The sequence below is a fragment of the Tamandua tetradactyla genome, chromosome 3, assembly GCF_023851605.1.
Source record: "Tamandua tetradactyla isolate mTamTet1 chromosome 3, mTamTet1.pri, whole genome shotgun sequence".
In the NCBI taxonomy this organism is placed as follows: domain Eukaryota; kingdom Metazoa; phylum Chordata; class Mammalia; order Pilosa; family Myrmecophagidae; genus Tamandua; species Tamandua tetradactyla.
This window is the reverse complement of record NC_135329.1, coordinates 171,314,045-171,336,156: the sequence shown is the minus strand read 5'-3', so window position 1 is coordinate 171,336,156 and position 22,112 is coordinate 171,314,045. Positions and strand designations below refer to the sequence as shown.

Genomic DNA, 22,112 nt, shown 5'->3' with positions numbered 1-22,112 from the left:
ATGCAAAGGCATTTTTAAATTTCTACATTTAGTCACTATTGTACACTCTAGGCATTTCTAGGTTATACCATCTCAGACTTTATCATCTAGCTTCCTTCTGGTTTCATATGTGCCCGCAGCCCTCCTCCCTCTATCATTTTCACATTCAGCTTCATTCATTGTACTTATAGTATTAAATCATCTGCAAACAACAAGAGTTTTACTTCTTCCTTTCCAATTCTGATGCCTTGTATTTCTTTTTCTTGTCTAATTGCTCTGGCTAGAACTTCCAACACAATGTTGAATAACAATGGTGACAGTGAACATCATTGTCTTGTTCCTGATCTTAGGGGGAATGCTTTCAGTTTTACCCCATTGAGGATGATATTAGCTGTGTGTTTTTCATTTATTCCCTTTATTATGTTAAGGAAGTTCCTTTGAAGTGTTTTTAACAAGAAAGAATGTTAAATTTTGTCAAATGCCTTTTCTGCATCAATTGAGATGATCATGTGGTTTTTCTGCTTTGATTTGATGATATGGTGTATTACATTAATTAATTTTCTTATGTTGAATGATTCTTGCATACCTGGGATGAATCCTACTTGGTCATGGTGTATAATTCTTTTAACGTGCGGCTGGATTTGATTTGCAAGAATTTTGTTGAGGATTTTTGCATCTATATTCATTAGAGAGATTGGCCTGTAATTTTCTTTTCTTGTAGTATCTTTGGCTTTGATATGAGGGTGATGTTGTCTTCATAGATGAATTAGGTTGCCTTCCTTCCTTCTCAATTTTTTTGAAGAGTTTGAACAAGATTGGTAATTATTCTTTCTTGAAGGTTTGGTAGAATTCACATGTGAAGCCATCTGATCGTGGATTTTTCTTTTTTGGGGGCTTCTTAATGACTGATTCAATTTCTTTACTTGTGATTGGTTTGTTGAGATCATCTGTTTTTTCTTAAGTCAGTGTTGGTTGTTCATGCCTTTCTAGGAAGTTGTCCATTTCATCTATGTTGTCTAGTTTATTAGCGTAAAGTTGTTCATAGTATCCTCTCATTGCCTCCTTTATTTCTGCAGGGTCAGTAATGCTTCCTCTTCTGTTTCTGATTTTATTTATTTGCATCATCTCTCTTCTTTTGTCAGTCTTGCTAAGGGTCCATCAATTTTATTGATTTTCTCATAGAATCAACTTCTGTTTTTGTTGATTTTCTCAATTGCTTTCATATTCTGAATTTCATTTATTTCTACTCTAATCTTTGTTATTTCTTTCCTTTTGCTTGCTTTGGGGTTAGTTTACTCTTCTTTCTGTAGTTCTTCCAACTGAACATTTAATTCACCTGAGCTGGGCCCCACCCCTCTCCTTAGGAAGCCGCAGCCTTGAGGGAATTACTTCCTTTCACCTGACCAGCCTCTTTGTCTCTTAGGCAAGCTTAATTCCACCCTTGCCTGGGGCAGTTGGAGCCTGAGAGCAGTTAAGCAATAGAAACAAAGAAAAAAATCCTTTTTAAAGCAGGACCCCGTTGCTCATTCCTCCGGTTTGTTAATCAAAAACTTAAGTTGGTACAATTGATCTGCATATCGCGTATCTCCAGGTCCTATGTGCTCCCTCTTTTTTTTTTTTTAAGAGTCCAAACCTTTTCAAGTGCTGTCTGATTAAAAAAAAAAAAAAATTCTTTTTTTCACCCCTATCAGCCCTGCCCCCTCTGCACTGGGGCAAAAAAAAAAAAAGTAACTTAAGCTTTTACTCAAGGTTCAGCTGAGCTGGGTGCCTATTTTTATTCATCAGAATTTGTTAATTAGTTCCACAATTGGACCTTGGTTGAGCTCAGCCCCTTGCTGTTAGTCAAGTCTCTTTCCGTTCCCCTCTGGGAACCAGCCTGTGAGGTAGGGGCGCCGGCCTCCGGGGCCTAGGGTTCTCGTGGTTCTGGGTGGGCTTGCAGCCGGTCCAGCTGATCCAGGCTGGGGTACACTGTGTACCCGGTCACTGACGTGGCCCCAGTGGTTGTTCTCTGCTGTTACTGGCCATTTACTAGCTGCTCTGGAGGATGAACTAAATCCCACACCTCGCTGAGCCTCCATCTTGTCCCTATAATATATTTTAAAGTCAAGAAGTGTTAGTTCTCCCACTCTGTTTATTCTCAAGATGTTTTGGCTATTCAGGGCTCCTAACTCTTCATAATAAATTTTTTTTTTAATTGGGAGAGATGCATTTTATTTTATTTTTTAAACTTTTTTTAATTGTGAAATACAATATATATACAAAAAAGCAACTAATTTCCAAGTATATTTTAACAAGTAGTTATATAACAGATTTTAAAGTTTGGTATGGGTGATGGTGGAGTTACACAGAGAAGATCGGATTTCACAAATGAGTATGAGTACTGAATAAGTATATTGATATTTCTTTTAGACTCCAGTACCTTAGAGCAGCTAGAAAAACTGCTAAAATTGTAGAATTTGTAGAATTGTAAATCATACAAAACTCTGAAATCTATTCTACAACTAATTGTTACAATGTACTTTGAAATTTATTGCTTTTTAGAATATGTGTCATTTTCCATGAAAGAAAAAAGAGAAGAAAGAGAAGAGAGGACTTAATAAATGAGTATGACTGCTGAATCAATATATTGATATTTCTTTTGGTCTTCAGTGTCCTAGAGTAGCTAAGAAGAAAAAATGAAAAATCATGAAACTGTAACCCATACCCTCATAATAAATTTAATAATTGGCTTTTCCATTTCCTCAAAATAGACTGTTGAAATTTTGATTGAGATTACATTGAATCTAAATCAATTTGACATCTTAATGATATGAACATGGAATGTCCTTCCATTTATTTAAGTCTTTGATTTCTTTTAGCCATGTTTTGTAGTTTTCTGTGTATAAGTCCTTTACCTCCTTGTTAAATTTATTCTTAGATATTTGATTCTTTTAGTTGTTATTGTAAATGGAATTTTTTTTATTTCCTCCTCACTTTGCTCATTGTTAGTATATAGAAACTACTGAATTTTGCATGTAGATCTGTATTCTGGCCTTTTGCTGAATCCATTTATTAGCTTTAGTAACTTTGTTATAGATTTTTCAGGACTTTTTATATATAGGTTCATTTTATCTGCAAATAGTGGAGGTTTTACTTTTTTGTTTGAAATTTAGATGCCTTTTATTTCTTTTTCTTGCCTAATAGCTGCTCTAGCTAGAACTTCTAGCACAATGTTGAATAAGTGGTGACGGTGAATATCTTTGTCTTGCTCCAGAGGGAAACTTTCAGTCTTTGCCATAAGTGGGATGTTTTTCAAATATGCCCTTTATCATTTTGAAAAAGTTTCCTTCTATTCTTGTCTTTGGAGGTATGTTTTTCAAGAAAGGATGCTGGGCTTTGTCAAATGCATTTTCTGCCTCAATCAAGATGATCATATGGGTTTTCACCTTCGATTTGTTAATATGGTATATTACATTAGCTGATTTTCTTGTATTAAACTACCCTTGCATACCTTGGATAAACCCACTTGATAATGGTGTATAACTCTTTTTTTATAAAATTTTTATTAATAAAACCAATCAACATACAATATGAACATTCTTTTTTTTATTTTTTATCACATAGTTATATATTCATCATCATGATCATTACTTAGAACATTCGCATCAATTCAGAAAAAGAAATAAAAAGAAAACAGAAAAAAATTATACATACTATACCCCTTACCCCTCCCTTTCATTGATCACTAGCATTTCAATCTACACTAAGTTTAACATTTGTTCCCCAATTATTTATTTATTTTTAATCCATATGTTTTGCTTGTCTGTCCATAAGGTAGATAAAAGAAGCATCAGGCACAAGGTTTTCACAATCACACAGTCACATAGTGAAAGTTATATCATTGTAGTGTATAACTCTTTTAATGTGTTGTTGGATTTGATTTGCAAGTATTTTTGAGGATATTTGCATCTATATTCATAGGAGAAATTGGTCTGTTATTTTCTTTTCTTTTAGCATCTATTTCTGGCTTTGGTGTTGGGGTGATATTGGCTATATAGAATGAGTTGGGAAGTGTTCCCTCTGCTTCAATTTTTTGGAAGAGTTTGAGCAGTATTGGTATTAATTCTTCTTGGAATTTGCTGATTCTTTCTTTTACCTGTTCAAATATGCTGCTGTATGCCTCTAGTGTATTGTAACTTTCATCCACATAATGTCTGTTATTTTTCTATTTATACTTTCAAATTTTTCTTTATGCTCACAGAATGTCTTCCTAATATCCTTTATCTCTTTAGTCAGATTTTTCTTCATCTCCTTGAATTGATTTAGGAGATTTGTTGGAACGACTTTGATAAGCTGTTCCAAATCCAGTGTCACCTCTGAAGTTTTAATTTGTTCCCTTGACTGGGCTGTATCTTCCTGTTTCTTAGTATGGCTTGTAACTTTTTGCTGATTTTATTTTTTTATTATTATCTTGATGAGTTTACTCTGAATGTCAGTTTTTCTCTCTTGCTTAAAGTTTTATTGTCAATTGACTTCGTATTAAGGCACTTATTTGACACTTGGTTAAACCTATCCTAGATCTTTAGAATTACCCATGTTTAATAGATCAGATTTTTCATCTCTTCTGCCTCTGATTCTTGCCCTGAGAATGCAATACAGTTTTTAAGATTGTACTATACATGCAGTTGTTTCATCTCCAGGGGAAAGCTTCCTTTCCTTTGTTTCTTCTCCAGGAATCTTGATTTGTTCTGTTCAATTTTGTTTTGACTTCATGATTTTTTTTCTTTTTTTTTTTGTTTAATATTCCCTTCCTTGCCTCTAGCTGTTTTTGCCTGGAGGGCAAATCCTGGGAGGAGAGTCATGCTAGAGATGACTTTCCCAAGTCAGTATTTTCCAGCCAAAACAGGCCTAGGGACCCACAAAGGGGGTACAGGCCAGTTCCAAAGAGCCCTATGAAGAGGGTAAGGAAAGACACCGAAAAGTGGTTTTGACGGCTCCTCGAAACTGTGCTTTCCTGTTCTTCTCAGAAGATGTCATTTTTTTTATTTATTTATTTTTTTAATTTTTGCTTTAGGAAGTGTGCTTTGAAAATTATTGTTTTTTTATTTCCTTTGTGTGTGTGTTTATATATATTATGTTACATTGATTATATTATATTTTACAAGTAAAAAATGATTTTAAAAAACTATATGCAGTTATAGTAATATGAGATAAAATAAATTCCAGATGTCACTCTTTAACAAGCTTTTTTTTCCCCACAGCCTTTAGAGGGATCTGTGTCTTTGAACTTCTACCACCTTTGCCTCTGTTGGGAGTGGGGTTGAAACAGTGGCAGTGGCCCCTGTCCCGGGTGTGCTAAAACCACAGCTCAAAGCTGGGACCCAGTGACCCCAATTTATTGATCAAGAGTCATGATCATAATTCAGCCATGAACCCCCCATTCTTGGGGAAGAGGGCTCTTCATCTGCAGCAGGAAGAAACCGGACTAGGAGGCTGGTCTCGACAATTGGGGATGGGCACCAGCACTCCCCTCTGTGTGCTTTGCTCACAGTTCTTCACTGCAGGTTCTCAGCCTTTTTGTTCCACTCTTCCCTGGATGCTGTACAATGCACCCTGGCCTTTGGAGTCCCAGAACATTTGTTTCAGACAATTCCGCCTGTCTGTTCAGCTGTTTTTGGAGGAGGAGTGAGTGCTGTACCCCTGTATTGTACCCTTTCCCCTGCCTTGTCTTTCTCTTCAGAGTGTCTTTTGATCAGTAAAAATTTTTAATTTTGATGAGGTGCAATTATTGCTTTGTTCTTTTGTGAATCATGATTTGTTGTAAGAAATCTTTGCCGAAACCAAGGTCACAAAGAATTTCTCCTATGTTTCCCTTGAGAAATGTTATAATTTTAAGTTTTACATTTAGTTTTATGATTCAATTTGATTTATTTTTTGCCTAAAATATGGACCGAAGTTCTTTTTTTTTTGCTCATATGGATATCCAGTTGTTCTAACACCATTTGTTGACAAGTTTATCCTTTCACCAGTGAATTGCCTTTTCAACTTTTTTGAAACTCACTTGTCCTTATAATTGTGGATTTATTTCTGGACTCTCTATTCTGCTTCGTTGATGTATTTGCCATTTTCCTGCACCAGTACTAACTGTCTTGATTACTGTAGGTTTGCAAGTCTTAAAATTAGGTAGTATTGGCTGTCCAACTTTCTTCTCGCCTGCTTATACTTTTTATTTACAAGAATTTTGTCCTGGGGTCTGGAGTATTAGGGCAAGAACAATAATTGTAAATGATAATAATTTTCGTATTGTTTACCCTGGCTTGTGACTACTCAGAGTCAGCAGGAACATGAACAGTGATCATATCTCGTTGTGAATCCTGGTTCTGCCACGTTCTAGCTGTGTAACTCTGGACAACTTCCTTGTGGTCTCTAAGTGTTAGGATCCTCAGCTATAAAAAGGGAGTGGTCCTCCAGAACTGTGAGAGAATACATTTCTATAGTTTTAAGCCACACAGTTTGTGGTACTTTGTTATGGCAGCCTTAGGAAGCTAGAGAGAAGCCCAGCAAAATGGCAGAGAACTCAGGTCTCCAGCCATTGCTCCTGGTGACTCCATCATGCCAGTTGTACCCCATCTCTTTGGGAATCCCAGTCCAGCCAAGCTCCTGTAGGCAGGGTTTCCCCAACTGAGTTACTCCCTTTCGACTTTTACAATGTTTACCACAGCTTCCTGCATTATTATTTATGTTCAATCAATTAACTTTCTTTTTTCAAATGTATTTTTGAATAAAATTGTAATAGAGCAAAAAGAAAGGGGAGGGGATGGCATATAATTCATAGTATTGTTTTAAGGATTAAATTAGAAAATATAAAATCTCTGATTAGTTTTTTGCTTACTATGAATTATTTTATTTTTTAAACTAGTACAAGAAAAATATCCAATGGCTAGTTATCTAAGGCAGATATAATAAAAATGTCTTTGGTATTCTCATTTCTTTTATCTTTGTTTTAAATTCCTCTGAGTGCTTCTTTCAAGTGCAGCTTTCAAGAGTTAGATACAGTGTTGAGATTTGAGCTTACAATTTCAACATTTTTAGATATAGCAAACTGTACTATGTTTATATTCAAATGGGTGTAAACACCAACAGGGTGATAATTGCTTGATAGTGGGTGGAGAGTTGCTGTCACTTTTGAGTCATAGAAAACTGTAGCCAAGAAAAATCCCACTCCATGGGATAATGCATGAATGAAGGATGGATAACAATTTAAATTTTTCTGCTATGGTGACTTGGGTTCCACATTGACCTCTCTCTGATATGTTGGGGTGAAGCAGTACGTTGAATTTAGCACTATAAAGCATTCTGCACATCATAAGTAAAAGAATAATGACTCAATAAAAAAATGAGTAAATGATCTGTACAAGCAGTTCACAGGTGAAGAAGCCAGAACTTTTAATAAACATATGAAAAAACTCTGAACCTCATTTCCATGTGATGACATGCAAATTAAAGCAACAGTTAAAGACCATGTCAGGTACATCATATTGGCAAAGGATAATAAGACTGATAATATCAAATTTTGGCAGTGATGTTGGGTAAAGGACTCACTTGTGGCTGGAGGAAGTGCAAATTGGTAAAAGTACTTTTGAAAGCTATTTGGCAGTGCCTCCTGAAGTTGAACATGTATATGCCCTGAGGTCCAGCACTTCCATTTCCTGGAATCTGCTCTAGAGAAATTATTGCACATATGCACAGAGAGACATGTACAAAGATATATATTGCTACACCGTTGGTAATAGTAAAGTGTGGAGAACAACCTAACACACACACGCACACACATAGCCTTGCACACACATACACAAACATTTCAAGTTATTTTCTAAGCCTTTCAAGTTATTTTCTAAGCCATTTGTAAGTAAATTGCAACATGCATGACACTTTACCACTGAAGCTACTTTTAAAAATTGAGTTCTGAAACAAATATAGCACAATGTTAACATGCTTGTTTTGCTATTGGGTAGATATAGGTCTGCTGTATTATTTTCAGTACTTGTCTGTGTTTATGAGATGTTAGAAATTGAAAGTAAACATTAAAAAATTTGACATAGCATGACCTTTGAGTTTTCTCTATTTCTTTCTTTTTCTCTTTATATTTTCCTTCTTTATGACTGAGCATCTTTCCCATTTTGCATTTTATTTGACTTAATTCTATAATATGTCTTTGATGCTTTTCCTCACATGATTGAAATATCTTGAAGGTACCTACTTTATGTTCAGAGTTTCTTTAGGTATCTCCTTGCCTCTAGTGGTCTCTGTTCAGTAATACATTAAGCTCCTTGGCTATAAGTTGTCAGTTATTTTCCAGCTCCTTTGATTTCAGTAAGTGTTTGGATTGACAATTGCAACTTAATTTCTGTATTTCATGACAGAAAGATTTTGCAGGGCTTGTTTTGCTCCTTTATCTGTCTGTCTTGGTATGTAAAATATTTATATTTAGGGAGGGCTGTTTTAGTGTATGACAGATACTTATAATGCAGATTAGATCATGTATTTCTACTGAGAATTTCTAAAGCATGTAATAAACAATTCTTAATCTTCAAAATAGAGATTGGGGTGCCCTCATACTCTGCCTGTTTACACAATGGTTTTAGCTGCCAGAATGGCCTCTCTGCTCATGTCAAACTCATTTTACAGGCTTCAAGTTCCCCTATTTTCTTTCATATGCTTCTTCTTTCATAAACAGACGACTCAGAAACTTCCTCTGCCTGATCTCTCTATGACGTACTGCAAATTTAGCTCAGACTCCAGCTGGCCATGCGTATCTTTGTCTATTCATAGAAAGGGAGGGTTTACCTTCTTCCTGGAAACGCAGATTCTGTCATGGGTCCGAATCTGTTTGCAAAGGGCTATTGGAGTTACAGGGTGATGGAAACGAAATACTAGTTTATCCTTTTTCTGATAGTTGGGTAGTTTTTAAAAAGCATTGGTGAGCCAGCTCTGATGTGTGTTGATGTTCCTGTGAATTGTTTTTTCATCTTGTATTCATGGGTGTTATAAAGACCTACATGACTGCTCATCAGCCGCTGATCATGATCATGGCAGAGTCCGCTTGGGCAAAAGATGGGAGTGAATGCAAATGCTAGGAGCACTTGGCTCAGCCACTATGCCTGAAGGCTACTCTGGTCTTGGTTTGGTCCTGGATTCTAATTTTGATACAGAAACTGCTCCTAAGTCAGCCTGTAAAATATAGTCCTGGCTCTGTGACTGACCTGGAGGTCTGGCCCGGGGCTCCCAGACTTGCTGGAGAAGCTGGAGTAGGTAGGCCTTGAGGGAGCGTGTTTATTTCCTCATTCACAAGAGGGCTGGACATGGTGTGCTTATTTCCTCAGTCACAGGAGGGCTTATCTGGTTAGCTTAGACTTCCTACCAGGGCAGTTTCAGGATTGTTTGTTTTGCGGGGCAGTGTTCACTAAAACATTAGTCTCATTGTGTTTGATGGTTTAGAAAATTAATTTACAATCAAGAGTATCACTAATTGCCACTGTCCTGTTTTTGCCTTTTTTCTAATGCCCTAAAATTGAAAACTATTGAACTGTTTCTTTTGGGTTAGGGATTTGATGGTTTTTCTTTTGTATCCCTAATGCTTACCACAATGCCTGGTGGACAGTAACTGCTCAATAAACATTTAAGGTTGAATAATGGTTGTAAAGTATCACTGTAAAGTTCCCCTAGGTCACTATGGTTATTTATTCTTTTCCTGTCCCTCCTTTTTTCTTCACTCTTGGACCAAAGTCTTTGTGATTGCTAGCATCATGAATTGGTGTTGCTTCCCATAACTATTCCTTCATCCCTTCCCCCAAATTTCATCCATTTTTATCAAAGTGTTTTGTTTTTTTCCCCTTGAGTTTTTATCCTTCTATGTCTTAAATGATTTTAAAGATTACTCATAATCTCTATCTGATTCTTCCGTTATCTCAAATTCTTGCTGGTCGTTAGGCCTGCTGACTCTTGCTTAGATTGAATTGTTTTCATGTTGATCTTGTGGCTAGTTGAGGCTTGTGAGCTCATCTTCATGGGGATTTAATCAGTGGGTGTCCTGGGTTGCCTGGATCAAAAGCAAATCTCTCTGGATAAGTTTTTCTTTTCCGCTTCTTTGAGGTACTTGGGTGATATCATTTGACTAGAACCAATTTTTATGGTCCTGTTCCTGGACCATACAGATAGTGTGAACTCAAAAGCCCAGACCACATGAGAGCAGACTCTAGATGCAAATGCTAAGTGGAAACATTTTCATTACCCAGGCTAAAGTATTGTCTCTTTGCCATCTGTCTGTATACCCACCATTTTATTTCGAGGGCCTTTCTTCAAGACCACGTCTTTCTCTATGCGAGAATCTCAGTTCTAGTTCCCCCCTTATCCCCTGTCCCTGAGCAAGTGTTAAAACCAAGACCCCTGATTTACTGGCTTCTTCAGTGTAAGTATATATTTTGCTGTCAGTATAACTCCTATGCTTTGGTTTTCATTTTATGCACTTCAGATTATTTACTTTAATTTCCTGTAAGCTTGCTTAAAAGGATTTTTATTATCTGTTTGTTGCTTTCCCCAGGATTTCTTGGAGCTTAGAGTGGAAAAGTTTTTAGACTATCTAGGCAACTTCTAAGATGAAGCTTTTCCTGACGTTTTTATAAAGGAAAAAGTTGTCAGGGTGGGAGCCAGGATGTCTAATTCTTTGTCATCCATTTTCTGTGTTGGGCAAGTCATACACTCTATTCCTTATATTTTAAATGGTGATGGTAAGATATAAGAACACTGTTGTGAAAGGCACCTCTCTCTGATAGGAATGTTAGGAGATTCAAGTAGTAGAATAAATGAGAAGGCATTTTGAAAAGTAAATGGGAAAGTGCTCCATAATTACCAGATAGATTTTGTTTCTTCTTCTAGGCATTCTAGGGTTATTATTGACCTAGAAAGAAATTTTACTAGTATTATTATTAGATTATTAGTATTCAGTTTTCCTAGAGCCTTTCCCCTCCTTCTACCGTTGCGTTTCCTACTCCATGTACTTAGTTTGTGGCAAAGTAGAGTAGCCTTATAGTTAGGCAGAAGAATGGCTTGCAGCCTCCTGATTGAGTTCACCTTACTGAGTATGGCAGTTACCTGAGGCACAGTCATTCACCCCTTGACTCATGATCCTTGTATAATGGATCAAGCTCTTTGCTAGAGAGCAGGTGTTAGCAACCCTTGGTCTCCTCTCAATAGTGGAAATGCATTTTTATTTTGGCTAAGATCTTAATAGCACATATAGTTACTTATATGGCCCTGTGGCTTTGGCGAACCAGGAGACTGCTACCAGGTACAGATCCTCTCTGCAGTTACCTGTTATGTCACGGAAGGAGAGGATCATTTGGCATAGCTGTCCTGGAAGCTACAAGAAACCTGCAAATGCATATTAACAGGGTCATTGGGATTCATAAGCAAGAATTTTTACAATATGATCTCACACAAACACACCCATTTTATATTATAGAAACTTTGGTTTGAACAAGTTGTGTCATAAAGGGGCCACAGAAATTGGCAAAGCCAGTCATATAATGACAGGCCAGCAACATTTGCAAGACAGGGAGGGATGTTGGAGATCTTTTGGCTTTTTATTTCAGCCCAAACACAGCATTGACTTTGCTTCAGGTCAGATGAAGTCATAATTAATTTGGGTTGGGCTAGTCCTTGTTTAAATCACTTCTGTAAAGCTTAGTTTGCTGAACCAAACCCTGGAACTAATTCAATTCACAAAAGAACATATAATTACCTTAGTTTTATCACTAGACCCAAGGAAAACTTTTAAGTGTCTATAGTAGGGAATTGAAAGTAATATGAGGCTGAGAATGGGAAGTGCTTTAGGGATAGCAACAGAAGACTTGGGAAAACGTTTGTGTTACATGTGTAGTTCATTGCACAAATAAAGCACTTTATTCTCAAATAACCTATTTTCAAATATCAAATCTTTATTTTCTAAGATAGGATGATATAGTCATCCTAGGGTTGACCACATTGTGTATCTTATAGTGAATTTCCCAATACATGCTATTATTTTATGTTTCCATGGCTTGTCCTTGAAGCAAATTAATGCTAACCCAACCCCTCATAAAACGTACTTACCAGACCTCCTAATGAATTTTTGTCATGTCCCCTGCCTGCCATCTGTTTTAGATGCTAGTGAGTCATGAAATGAAAGAAAAGAACCAAGAGCCTAAACTGTCAGAAAACAGAATAATATCCTTGGGCTAATCAAAGGTGTTAGGTCAATTGTATAATCAGGTGATACCAGGAATGATGATTAAAATCAATAGCAAATCCAAGAATCATGAAACTACAGTGCATGCTTGTTTCATGAAAAAAAAAACCCCAAGACCATATACAGGCTTCAGTTACCATTGCTTTGGAGTAGTTGATGGAAGTTTGTGGAAGAGGCCATGCGTGTAGACCAGCTCAATTCAGCCAACTCATGCTGAGTGCCTAATATGCTATGACTATGAGGACAAAGGGGAGTGAGACCCAGTTCTCTACCCTAAGGGAGTTCAGAGTCTTGGAGCAGGGGGTATCACACAACTGTCTCTGCTGATGATATTAATGACTATGCATGAAACACTGGCTTTACTTATCTTACTTACCTGTCCTCCAAGGCAAATATAATTAGCTCTAATTTATAGGTAAGGAAGTAATATTTTTTCCTCTGCATGTTATCATGCTGCCTCTCAGCACAATGCATTAAACACCAGACCAGAACACCTGGGTTCTAATCTTGGACCTGTGGGGTCTTGAGGATGTTCTCAGTAATAACCTACCTCAGCTCTTGGTGTAAATGTCAATTCCACAGACAGACCTTCCCTGACAACTCTAATGAATCTAATTCCCATCCCTCCAATCACTTGATTCCATTTCCCTGTTTTAATTTTGTCATGGTCTTTATCACCACCTAAAATGATCTGATGTTTGTTTACATGATGATTATTGGCTTCCCCACATGAATGAAGCTTCTTGATGTCAGGAACTGGGTCTGTTAGGATCCCTCCTCTACCTCCAGAATCTGGTTCTTGGCATACAGTGGGCCTTCAAGGAGTACTACATGAATGGGCAGTGATCTAGGCCAGAGGCAACGGGGATAGAAAGGAGAGGATGACTGTACTTGTGTTTAATGTCCTTGTGAACAATTTCAGTATGTTTCATTAGGAAGAAAATAACTCATTAAAAGCTTTGAACCATGATGCTAAGGTCGGTAGGAAGGTTTGAATTATTATTTTTTACCATACTGAAGGTATGAAAATAAATTGAAATTCATCATCCAGTGCATGATGGTCTATTTTTGACCTGAGCTGGGTTTCAGGAAAAAGAAGTAAGGAGGAAAACATGATGCACAGACACAGAAAGAAGAATCTTTATACATGTGACTGTGGGTATGGTAAGAGAAAATCTATACCCAGAATTCAGCTGAGTAGGTGTTTGGCCTTCACTCCCGTCCACAAGCATTAACCTCAGGTGTGTCCTACTGTGTCTACTAATGCATCTCAATCTGCCACTGACCTGCTGTATATCTTTGACATTGTTTCAGGACTCTGAGAAGCGAACTCCCCTTCATGTGGCTGCGTTTCTGGGAGATGCAGAGATCATTGAACTCCTGATTCTGTCAGGTAAATAACCACTGTGCTCCAAAGTCAACCACAGATAAAGATTTCAAGTTACTAGATTGACAGCTATAATGAACCCAGACAAAATGCCTTTATTATGCTCGTGGAAGTTTATTTGATCAGTGATTTTATCTATATAAGAAAGACAATGCAAGACACAGTTCCTATTGAAAAATGACTTCTCCATCAAAACTTTTGCTTTGCAAGTCTGATTCCCGGTAGTCTAATCAGGCTTAGCATTGTAGATGCATTCAGTACATTTCGGTATTAATTGTAAAAAAAAAAGAGAAAGAAACAAAAAATAAATATTAATTGTAAAAAAAAATAAAGTTCCTTAACATTTTCATGAACACACACATACACACAATATCCACGTGTGAGTCTACATATACTTAAATTGTGTTACCAAACAATACTATGTTTTGTTTATGGATATATCGCTGTAGGGTAAAAATATAAAAACATGGATGGAAAGGAAGCACATCAACTCTTGGTAGCAGTTATTTCTGTGGAGGCAGAGTAAATGAGAAATACCATCAAGGAAGGCTATAAAAGGGACTGCAGTTCTCTATATTTTATTTTATTTTTAAAAAGATTGAAGCAAATGTTTTATATCTGGTTGGTGTATACATTGATGTTTGTTGTAATATTCTTTTTATTTTTCTATAATTGTAAATATTTCATTATATTTGAAAATGGCAATGCATTCATTTTTAGAAACCTGTATACTCAGTACATCTCACCACATGGGTTCCCAAAACCATAATGTGCTTTCCCTCTTAAGTGTTTGCTAGACAGATCTTTGGAATGAATCTGAGCATAAGCACAGATCTCACTGTAGATTATATAGAGACAGGCTCTCTTTCTTCCTCCTCCTTTTTGCTTCGGGAGATTCGAATCTGGAGGAAGTGCCTCTTCCCACAAATTATGCAAAAGATCAAAAATAAGATCTTGCCTTTGTTTACAGTAGAAAAGGAAACTGGAATTCCAAAGTAAACTGTGCCAAGGTAGGGGCGAATATGGGGAGAACATTGTAGAAAAGAAATAAGAACAGGGCTGTGCTACTCGAGGAAGATTCACAGTGCACTTATTTTCATTTCTTCACATTCTTTTTTTTTTTAATTGAGATATCTTCACACACCATACAGTTCATCCAAAGTGTCCAATCACTGGCTCACAATATTATCACATAGTTGTGTATTCATCACGATCATTTTTAGAACATTTGCTCACTCCAGAAAAAGAAATGAAAAGAAAAAAGAAAAAACCCATGCATCCCATATCCCTTACCCCTCCCTCTCATTGACCACTAGTATTTCAATCTACCCTTATTTTTCCCCCTTATCCTCACCCCCTTATTATTTATTTTTTGTCCCTAGATCTAATTCTCTATTCAAGATTCCATGTAATTATGGTGTTCAAATAAACTGACCATACAAGTTAAACTAGATAAAGTGCTACCAAAACTATAAATTTTGCACCAAATAAGCATCCCTTCCTTTGGGAAGCATCCCTTCAACATAGAAGTTGAAGTTTTAAAATAGTTAATATCGTCCTTTATCCTATATACCGATTTCCCTTAGTCCTATCCAGATCAGCTTCATTTGTATTTCTAGTCAAAGTCTGATCACCTTTTCAACTTTTTCAATAGTTGTTGTATGGGGTGATGCTGACTTTCATAGTTTCAGAGCTCTAACTCTGAGGGTCAGGTGTCATACAAATACCCAAAGATCCAGGGGACGAACAGGTTATACACAAATAGCTCAGCATCTCAGAATTTAGAAATAACAGTTACAACTCCAGAATAGATGTGATTGCTGTTAAGAACTTAGAATCTAGGACCCTTTACAATTGGCCCTAACCTGAGAACCCAAGCTCTTGACTCGTTTTCTGGGTTTCTAAATTAGTTAGTTCATATACTTGAGGCATGATATTTGTCTTGTTTGACATTTCATTCGACATACTGTCCTCAAGTTTCATTCACCTAGTCTCATGCCTCATAACTTTATTCTATCTTGCAGCTGCTCAGTAGTCCATTGTATTTGTACCCACCGTTCTCCCTTCCATTCCTCAGTTGATATACCCTTAGGCTACCTCCATCCATTGCAAGTCATGAACACTGCCACTGTAAACACCAGTGTGCAAATGTCCACTTGTGTCCCCACTCTCAGTTCCTCCAAGTATGCAGTGGGGTTGCAGGATCATATGGGAACCCCATCCCTAGCCTCCTGTAGAACCACCACACTGCCCTCCAGAGGGGCTGCCCCACTCTGCCTCCCTACCAATGGTGAATAGGTACATTTCTTCCTACACATTTTCTCCAACACTTGTATCTGTCTGTTCATCTTTAAACAGTTTTATTCACACATTATACCATCTGACCTAAGTAAAAAAATCAATGGTTCCTGGTATAATCACATAGCCATGCCTTCACCACTATAATCTATATGAGGACATTTCTTTTTCTTCTGCGAAGAATCCACCTCTCCCATATCTCCCTTACTGACATTTAGTATTGCCATACTGCCTTTGTTATATTCAATAGAAGCATATTACAATGTTATTGTTAACTGTAAATCCTAGCTTGCCTTGATTTTATTTTTTCCTGTTTAGCATCGCATTTTCAACATGTTGCAATGTTGACTTTCATTTGTTGTCTCTCATGCGAAAACATTCTTGTATTTGTATATTGAATCACCATCATTATCTACTGGCATTCTTCAGTTAAACCATCTCAGCCATTATCCTGTCTTTCCTTCTGGTGTCATACCGCCCTCCCACGCCCAGCCCTTCTCCCTTAACCATACTCACATTCAACTTCATTCAGTGTACTTATATTGTTGTGCTACCGCTAGCTAGTATTATACTATGCATTTCTGGGTCTTTACAATCAGTCCTGTTTGAACATTCCGTACTCCTTCAGCACCAAGTGCCCAATCTCTATCCTCTTTCTATCTCCTGATATCCTGTTTTCTTAACTTTAACTCTCAAAGTTCACCCCGAATGCCCCTGATTCCTTCTATTTTCCCATTCCTGAGGTGAGTTTTCCTGTTGACAAGTGTTCTGTGTTCCATGTCCTAAAGTGCATGTGTCTCATTCTCCAAGCAGCTGCAATGAAGCTTAGGGTAGGTCCAGTGGGGCATTGAAAACAGGCCTTTCTTCTGACTGTCTAAATAGTGTTTCAAACGAATGTGTGTTATTTGGTGCTGGCATAGACTTTGGCTACGAGCCAGCACACATGACCTGTTGCCCGGCAGTTGAAATTTGACCTGTGGAAAAATTGTAGGTAGAGTCAGAATCGATGCACAGTGTAAAATAAAAAATTCCATGGTATGTCACCTCCTTGTCCCAACCAGCTTTATCTTTTGCACACATGCTGTATTAAGAGAACACTTAAACTCTCAGGGGAATGTTCATTTCACGAATGGGCAAACTCAAAACTTTGTCTCAGACCCCATCTCTGCCCTCTCCCCATCTGAAAGCAGTATGAAGCTGATCCTTTCATTTTCCTCAGGTATGAGGGAACCTGTGATTGTTTGAGAAACTTTGTTTCATATCACTGTCACATGGCAATGGGATCTGCTAGCCTGTCTTTAACTGTAACTGATTCTGTACAGCTGGGAGACACTCAGCTGTTTCATATATCTTGATCTGTACACATGTTTGGACTTGAAATTACTCAACTGTTATTGTCTCTAGTATCATTTTGGGTCACCCTTGCTACGGAATTTGTCCCCCCGCTGCCAGCCCCATCAAATTAGCAAGACCTAGGACAGGAGAAAGCGATGGGAAAGTTCTTCAGAAATTCTACTCAACTGTGGAAACTTAGACAAACTCTTGGGATTCACATGACTTTCATTTTCTGTGAAAGGCCATTTATTCAATTTATATAGTATATTCCTAAAGAAATATTGTAAGAGCATGATGATTTCATCCCTGTTTGCATCTGGTAGCAGACCCTTAGGGAATCCAACCAAACTTTTCCACTTGAATAGTGAATGAGGTGCTAATGATTCCCATGTTGGACAAATAATTTGTCCTTTCCAGAACAGCCCATTACATCTGTATTCTCTACTGTTGTATTAACTTACAAAGCATAGTATAACCCAAATCCACTACTTTCCTGCTGACATTATCTCCTAATAGCCAATCAGATGGAACCCTGAATGCTTCTGAGCAGAGAGGGAGGTTGAGGTCTTGGGAAGGGATTCAGGTCTTGCAAATTTCACCTTTTTATAACTGTCAGTCCAAATTCTGCCTTCATTACCCCTCCAACCATCTCTCACCCTCCTGGACTCTAGCTTCTGTTTGGGAACTGGCCAAGTCAGGATTAAGCCGGAGAGAAGGTCAAGTGCTGTTCAGTCATTTGCCCAGAGTTGTATGAATGAGATCAATGTGAACCCATCGGTGATAAGAGTTTAAGAGACTAGGGTTCAGGTATGGGTAATAGACCACACAGAAATGCCATAGTAACAATATCCTTTGAGAAAACTCTAGGGATGAGCAAGGGTTATAGAGTCCTGGGTTGATGGAAGAAAGCTAGAAATACTCCTTCAAACATGAGCATATTTCTGAGATGTAACTACTGAGTAAAAAAGGTAAACAAAGTAAGTATTAGGTCTTATGCCACCAAATAAGTGGTATTCCTGCAAAATTATTTCCTGTGATTTTCTATAACGTGATTACTACTCTCATTGCAAATTGCCTCCAGCGGCAGTGGTACCTCATTGTTTTGGTTCCTCTATACATAATAAATAACTACTTTTTGAGGATGAATTTGAATTTTTGTCTAGTGAAGGAAAGATGATTAAACCAGGCAATGCCGATCTTTGTTTTCAAATGTGGTACAATTATAAAGTAATACATCATTTTCTCATGGGTGTGTAGACTGGCTCTAAAGGTATCTCCAAGGGATACTTCAAGTGAGCAATTGCTGCATACTTGGAATTATCATGCACCGTTCCAAGATAATTTATTTGAAGGGTAGAGCTCCTGTGTTATGGTAAAATTTGGTGTGTTTGTTTAAAAAACAAAATCAATAGCAAACTGATCTCATATTGCGTGAGAAAGATCAAGTCATATGATCATGTATTTTTTTTTTTTTTTGCATGGGCAGGCACCGGGAATCGAACCCCAGGCTTCTGGCATGGCAGGCGAGAGCTCTGCCTGCTGAGCCACCATGGCCCGCCCCAACTATTTTTATTTCTACAATCAAAAGTCAAAATTTAGGTAAATCTATCTTTCAGACTCAATTTTCTTCTTTGTTCCATAAAATTTCCTCTTTGTTCTAAAAGATTTTCAGTCACCTGAACCACACAGCTTCCTTTTTCTTCTTTCTAAAAGACAAGCCTAAGAAAGCAGAAATACTACCTCTGGAAAATAGGCTCAAAGTTACTCTTTATTCCTGATCTCTATGGACATAAAATTAGGAGGTAACAGGATTAAGATGAAGAATATAATTAATTTGTAATTGGTTTGTGCCTGAGAGTTTTGGTTGGGCTTTTGTTTTTAATAGAGCAATCAGCATAGGCTGGCACTAAATTTCTTTTCTTCTAAAACGTCCTTGGGTAAAAAGCATTTGCCTTTAAATCATTAGACATGCAGATTGCGTCCTTCAGTGCACAATAGGGCCCGACAGGCAGGTAAATAATGGACGCTTCCTTTAGAAGAATCAGTTATAAATATTCAATTCAGAGCTCCCTCTGACATGTAAACAAGACGCTGGAACGCATTCAGAGGAAAAGGATGAGGAAGGCCGCAGCAGGAGATGACAACGGTGAAATGCTGCCTGGGTCTCTGTGCGGATAACTCTGCTTTGGCAATAACATCTTTTGTCTTTGGGGACAGGGGCAGTTTTGCTGGCAGCTGTCTAGTCAACGTTCTTGAGAAGTCTGAGTGGAGAAATGGAGGACTTAACCCCGTGACTGAAAAAAGACCGTTTCCTAGATTTCCAATTATCTTTAAATTCCGCAAGTGATTGGGAAGAGACAGGGAACTGGGCTGTGCTGCTCTGTGATGCCCAGCATGCTTTGTGCCACAAGTGGGTCAGTACCTTTCTCATCCTGGCAGAAACTTGATATTAAAAGCCGCATTCAGATCTCCATACAACTAAACATTTCCAGAGAACTTAAATAATAATAGTACAATATAAACATTAATAAGAAAAATCTGAGAAATGTGGGAAACAGGCAAAGAAAATGAACAATAATTCTCAGAAAATGAATTACAGGTGGCCAGTAAACGTATTAGAAGATGCCTAAACTCATTGCTAAGTAGGAAAATGCAAAAACGAGATGCCCTTTTCTTCTAGTCGGATTTGCAAAATTTGAAATGACTGATAATACCGAGCATTGGTGAAGATGTTGGTGATTGTGTAAATTAGCACACTTAGAGGGTTGACAGTACCTATTAAAACCGAAAATATGCATTCTATATGACCCTGAAAGTCCATTTCTAATTGCCTGTCCTGGACAAATACTTGCACATTTGCACAAGGAGTCATATTCTGGATGTTCATGGCAATGTCATTTAAATAATAAATCCTTGGAAATAATTTAAATTCCTATAAATAAAGAGAATGTCTAAAACATGTGGTTTATTTATATGGTGGAATACATATAGCAATTAAAAGGAATGGACTCATTCTTTAAGTGTCAACAAGGGTAGATATAAAAAATGTAGTGTTGAGTGAGATAAACAAATTTACAGTGCTAGCTCAATGTGATACCATTTATGTAAAAACATACAAAACAATGCTCTGTGTTCTTTTAAAAATTATTGTGAAATATTTTAAATATATAAAAACAATGTTACAATGAACATTCTGCTGATCACCCGGTTTAACTCTCAGATTTTTTTTAATGGGTACATATATTTGCATATGAAAACATAAAAGCAATTGGAAGCTTATGTACCAAATTCAGACAAGACCTTAACTTGAGAGAGTGGGTTGGCTCTAAAAATAGAGGTGGTAATCAAGGGGACCTTAGCTATATTTGTAGCAATCTTTTTTTTTTAATTAAAGGGTGTATTCATGATTATTTGTATGATAAAAAAAACGAGGTTAAATAGGTTTGTTACTGTTCATTGTGATAGGCAAATTTTTATACCTTCGAGCTAAGCCTGTTCAGATGAGGAGATAATGCTGGCTCTGTCTTTCAACCAGGAAGCATCTTTCAAATAGCAATTATTCAGTTCTGCTCCGTGCTTAGAACTATGCCAATGGCAGATGCCTCCTGGTCTCCTAGACCTTGACTCTGCTCTGATAATTGCACACAATTATATAATGCTTCCTGGGTAGTGATTCAGGACTTCTTTGTCTAACCGTGAAGATTTTTTTTTCAGTATTTTACTTTTATGACCAACTTTCATAAAACATCCTTGAAGATGAGTCTTAACATTCACCTATAGTAGTTACTTCCTTTAGAAACATGTTGAGAGAGAATTATGATGCACAAAAAGACAGAAATATGTTGCATGTATGTGAAAGAGAAAGGGAAGTGAGGAGATGGGAGAGAGAGAATGAGAAAGAGGGAGAGAGAGAGAGAGAGAAAGATCAACTTGCAGTTGCAAAAGCAGATGGACGCAGGTCTGGGCATGTGACAATATACATGGTTCCCTGCACTGTTTGGTATCCTGTGGTCTGGCTGGTGAGGAAGCTCCTGGATGAGATGTTTAGATTCAAAATATGGTGATAATAGAATGACAGAGAGACAGCAAAAGATTCCCTAAAATTCTAAAACATGCTCACCTATGGGTAGACATGGACTTGCCTTTTGCGGGCGAGCTTTGCCTGACTTCTTTTCCCTAGCGGGGTTGTCTATCTTTGGGGGACAGTTATGGTAACTGTGGAGAGAGGAGAGCTGAAGAAAACAGAAACAGTAAGACCAGCAAGTAACACATTGTTACATTGAAAATTTCTTTTCAGATTGGACTGTACAGCCTGTGTACACGCAGGTCCCAAGGCAGCTCTTCCTCCTGCTCTTTACACCCCTGGGTGAGCTTTAGGAGAGTCTGTGGTTGGGCTGCTTTCTATGGAAGGGATGGGGATTGTAGTTTTCCTGTCAAGGAGCATTAACCCAGAGAAAAAATAGTCTAAGGAAAAGCAATTTAGTTTTCCCGCTCTTATTTTTAATAAGAAACATAAAGCTTCAAATGCACTAGCTTTCTTAAAAATATTGTATTAGAAAATATTACAAACATACAAGGAAGTATGGAGAATAATATAATGAATACTCATATGCTTTCCACTCAGCTTTAAGAAATCTTAATCATTTGCCATACCTGCATCGTATTTTTTTTTTTTTTTGCAAGAAATAAAACATTGAAGATACAATTGTAGCCCCTTGGGTACCCTTACTTCATCCCTTTTCTCTCCCCTTTTCCTTAGAGATAGCTGCTATACAGAATTACTATCTGTTTTTAGTCATATTTTTAACTTTTATTTCATTTTCATGTCCCATAAACAACATACAGAAT

At 37.4% G+C, this 22,112-nt stretch overlaps 1 protein-coding gene across 7 annotated transcripts in view; it reads left to right on the top strand.

Annotated features, from left to right (window-relative positions):
- Nucleotides 1-22,112, top strand: part of ANKRD44 (ankyrin repeat domain 44) — a 347,994-nt gene that overhangs the window by 172,597 nt on the left and 153,285 nt on the right. For all 7 annotated transcript variants that reach the window (XM_077154544.1, XM_077154546.1, XM_077154543.1 and 4 more), the window contains one exon: nt 13,559-13,637. In XM_077154544.1, coding sequence (XP_077010659.1) covers nt 13,559-13,637 — 79 coding nt within the window. The remainder of the gene's footprint in view (nt 1-13,558; nt 13,638-22,112) is intronic.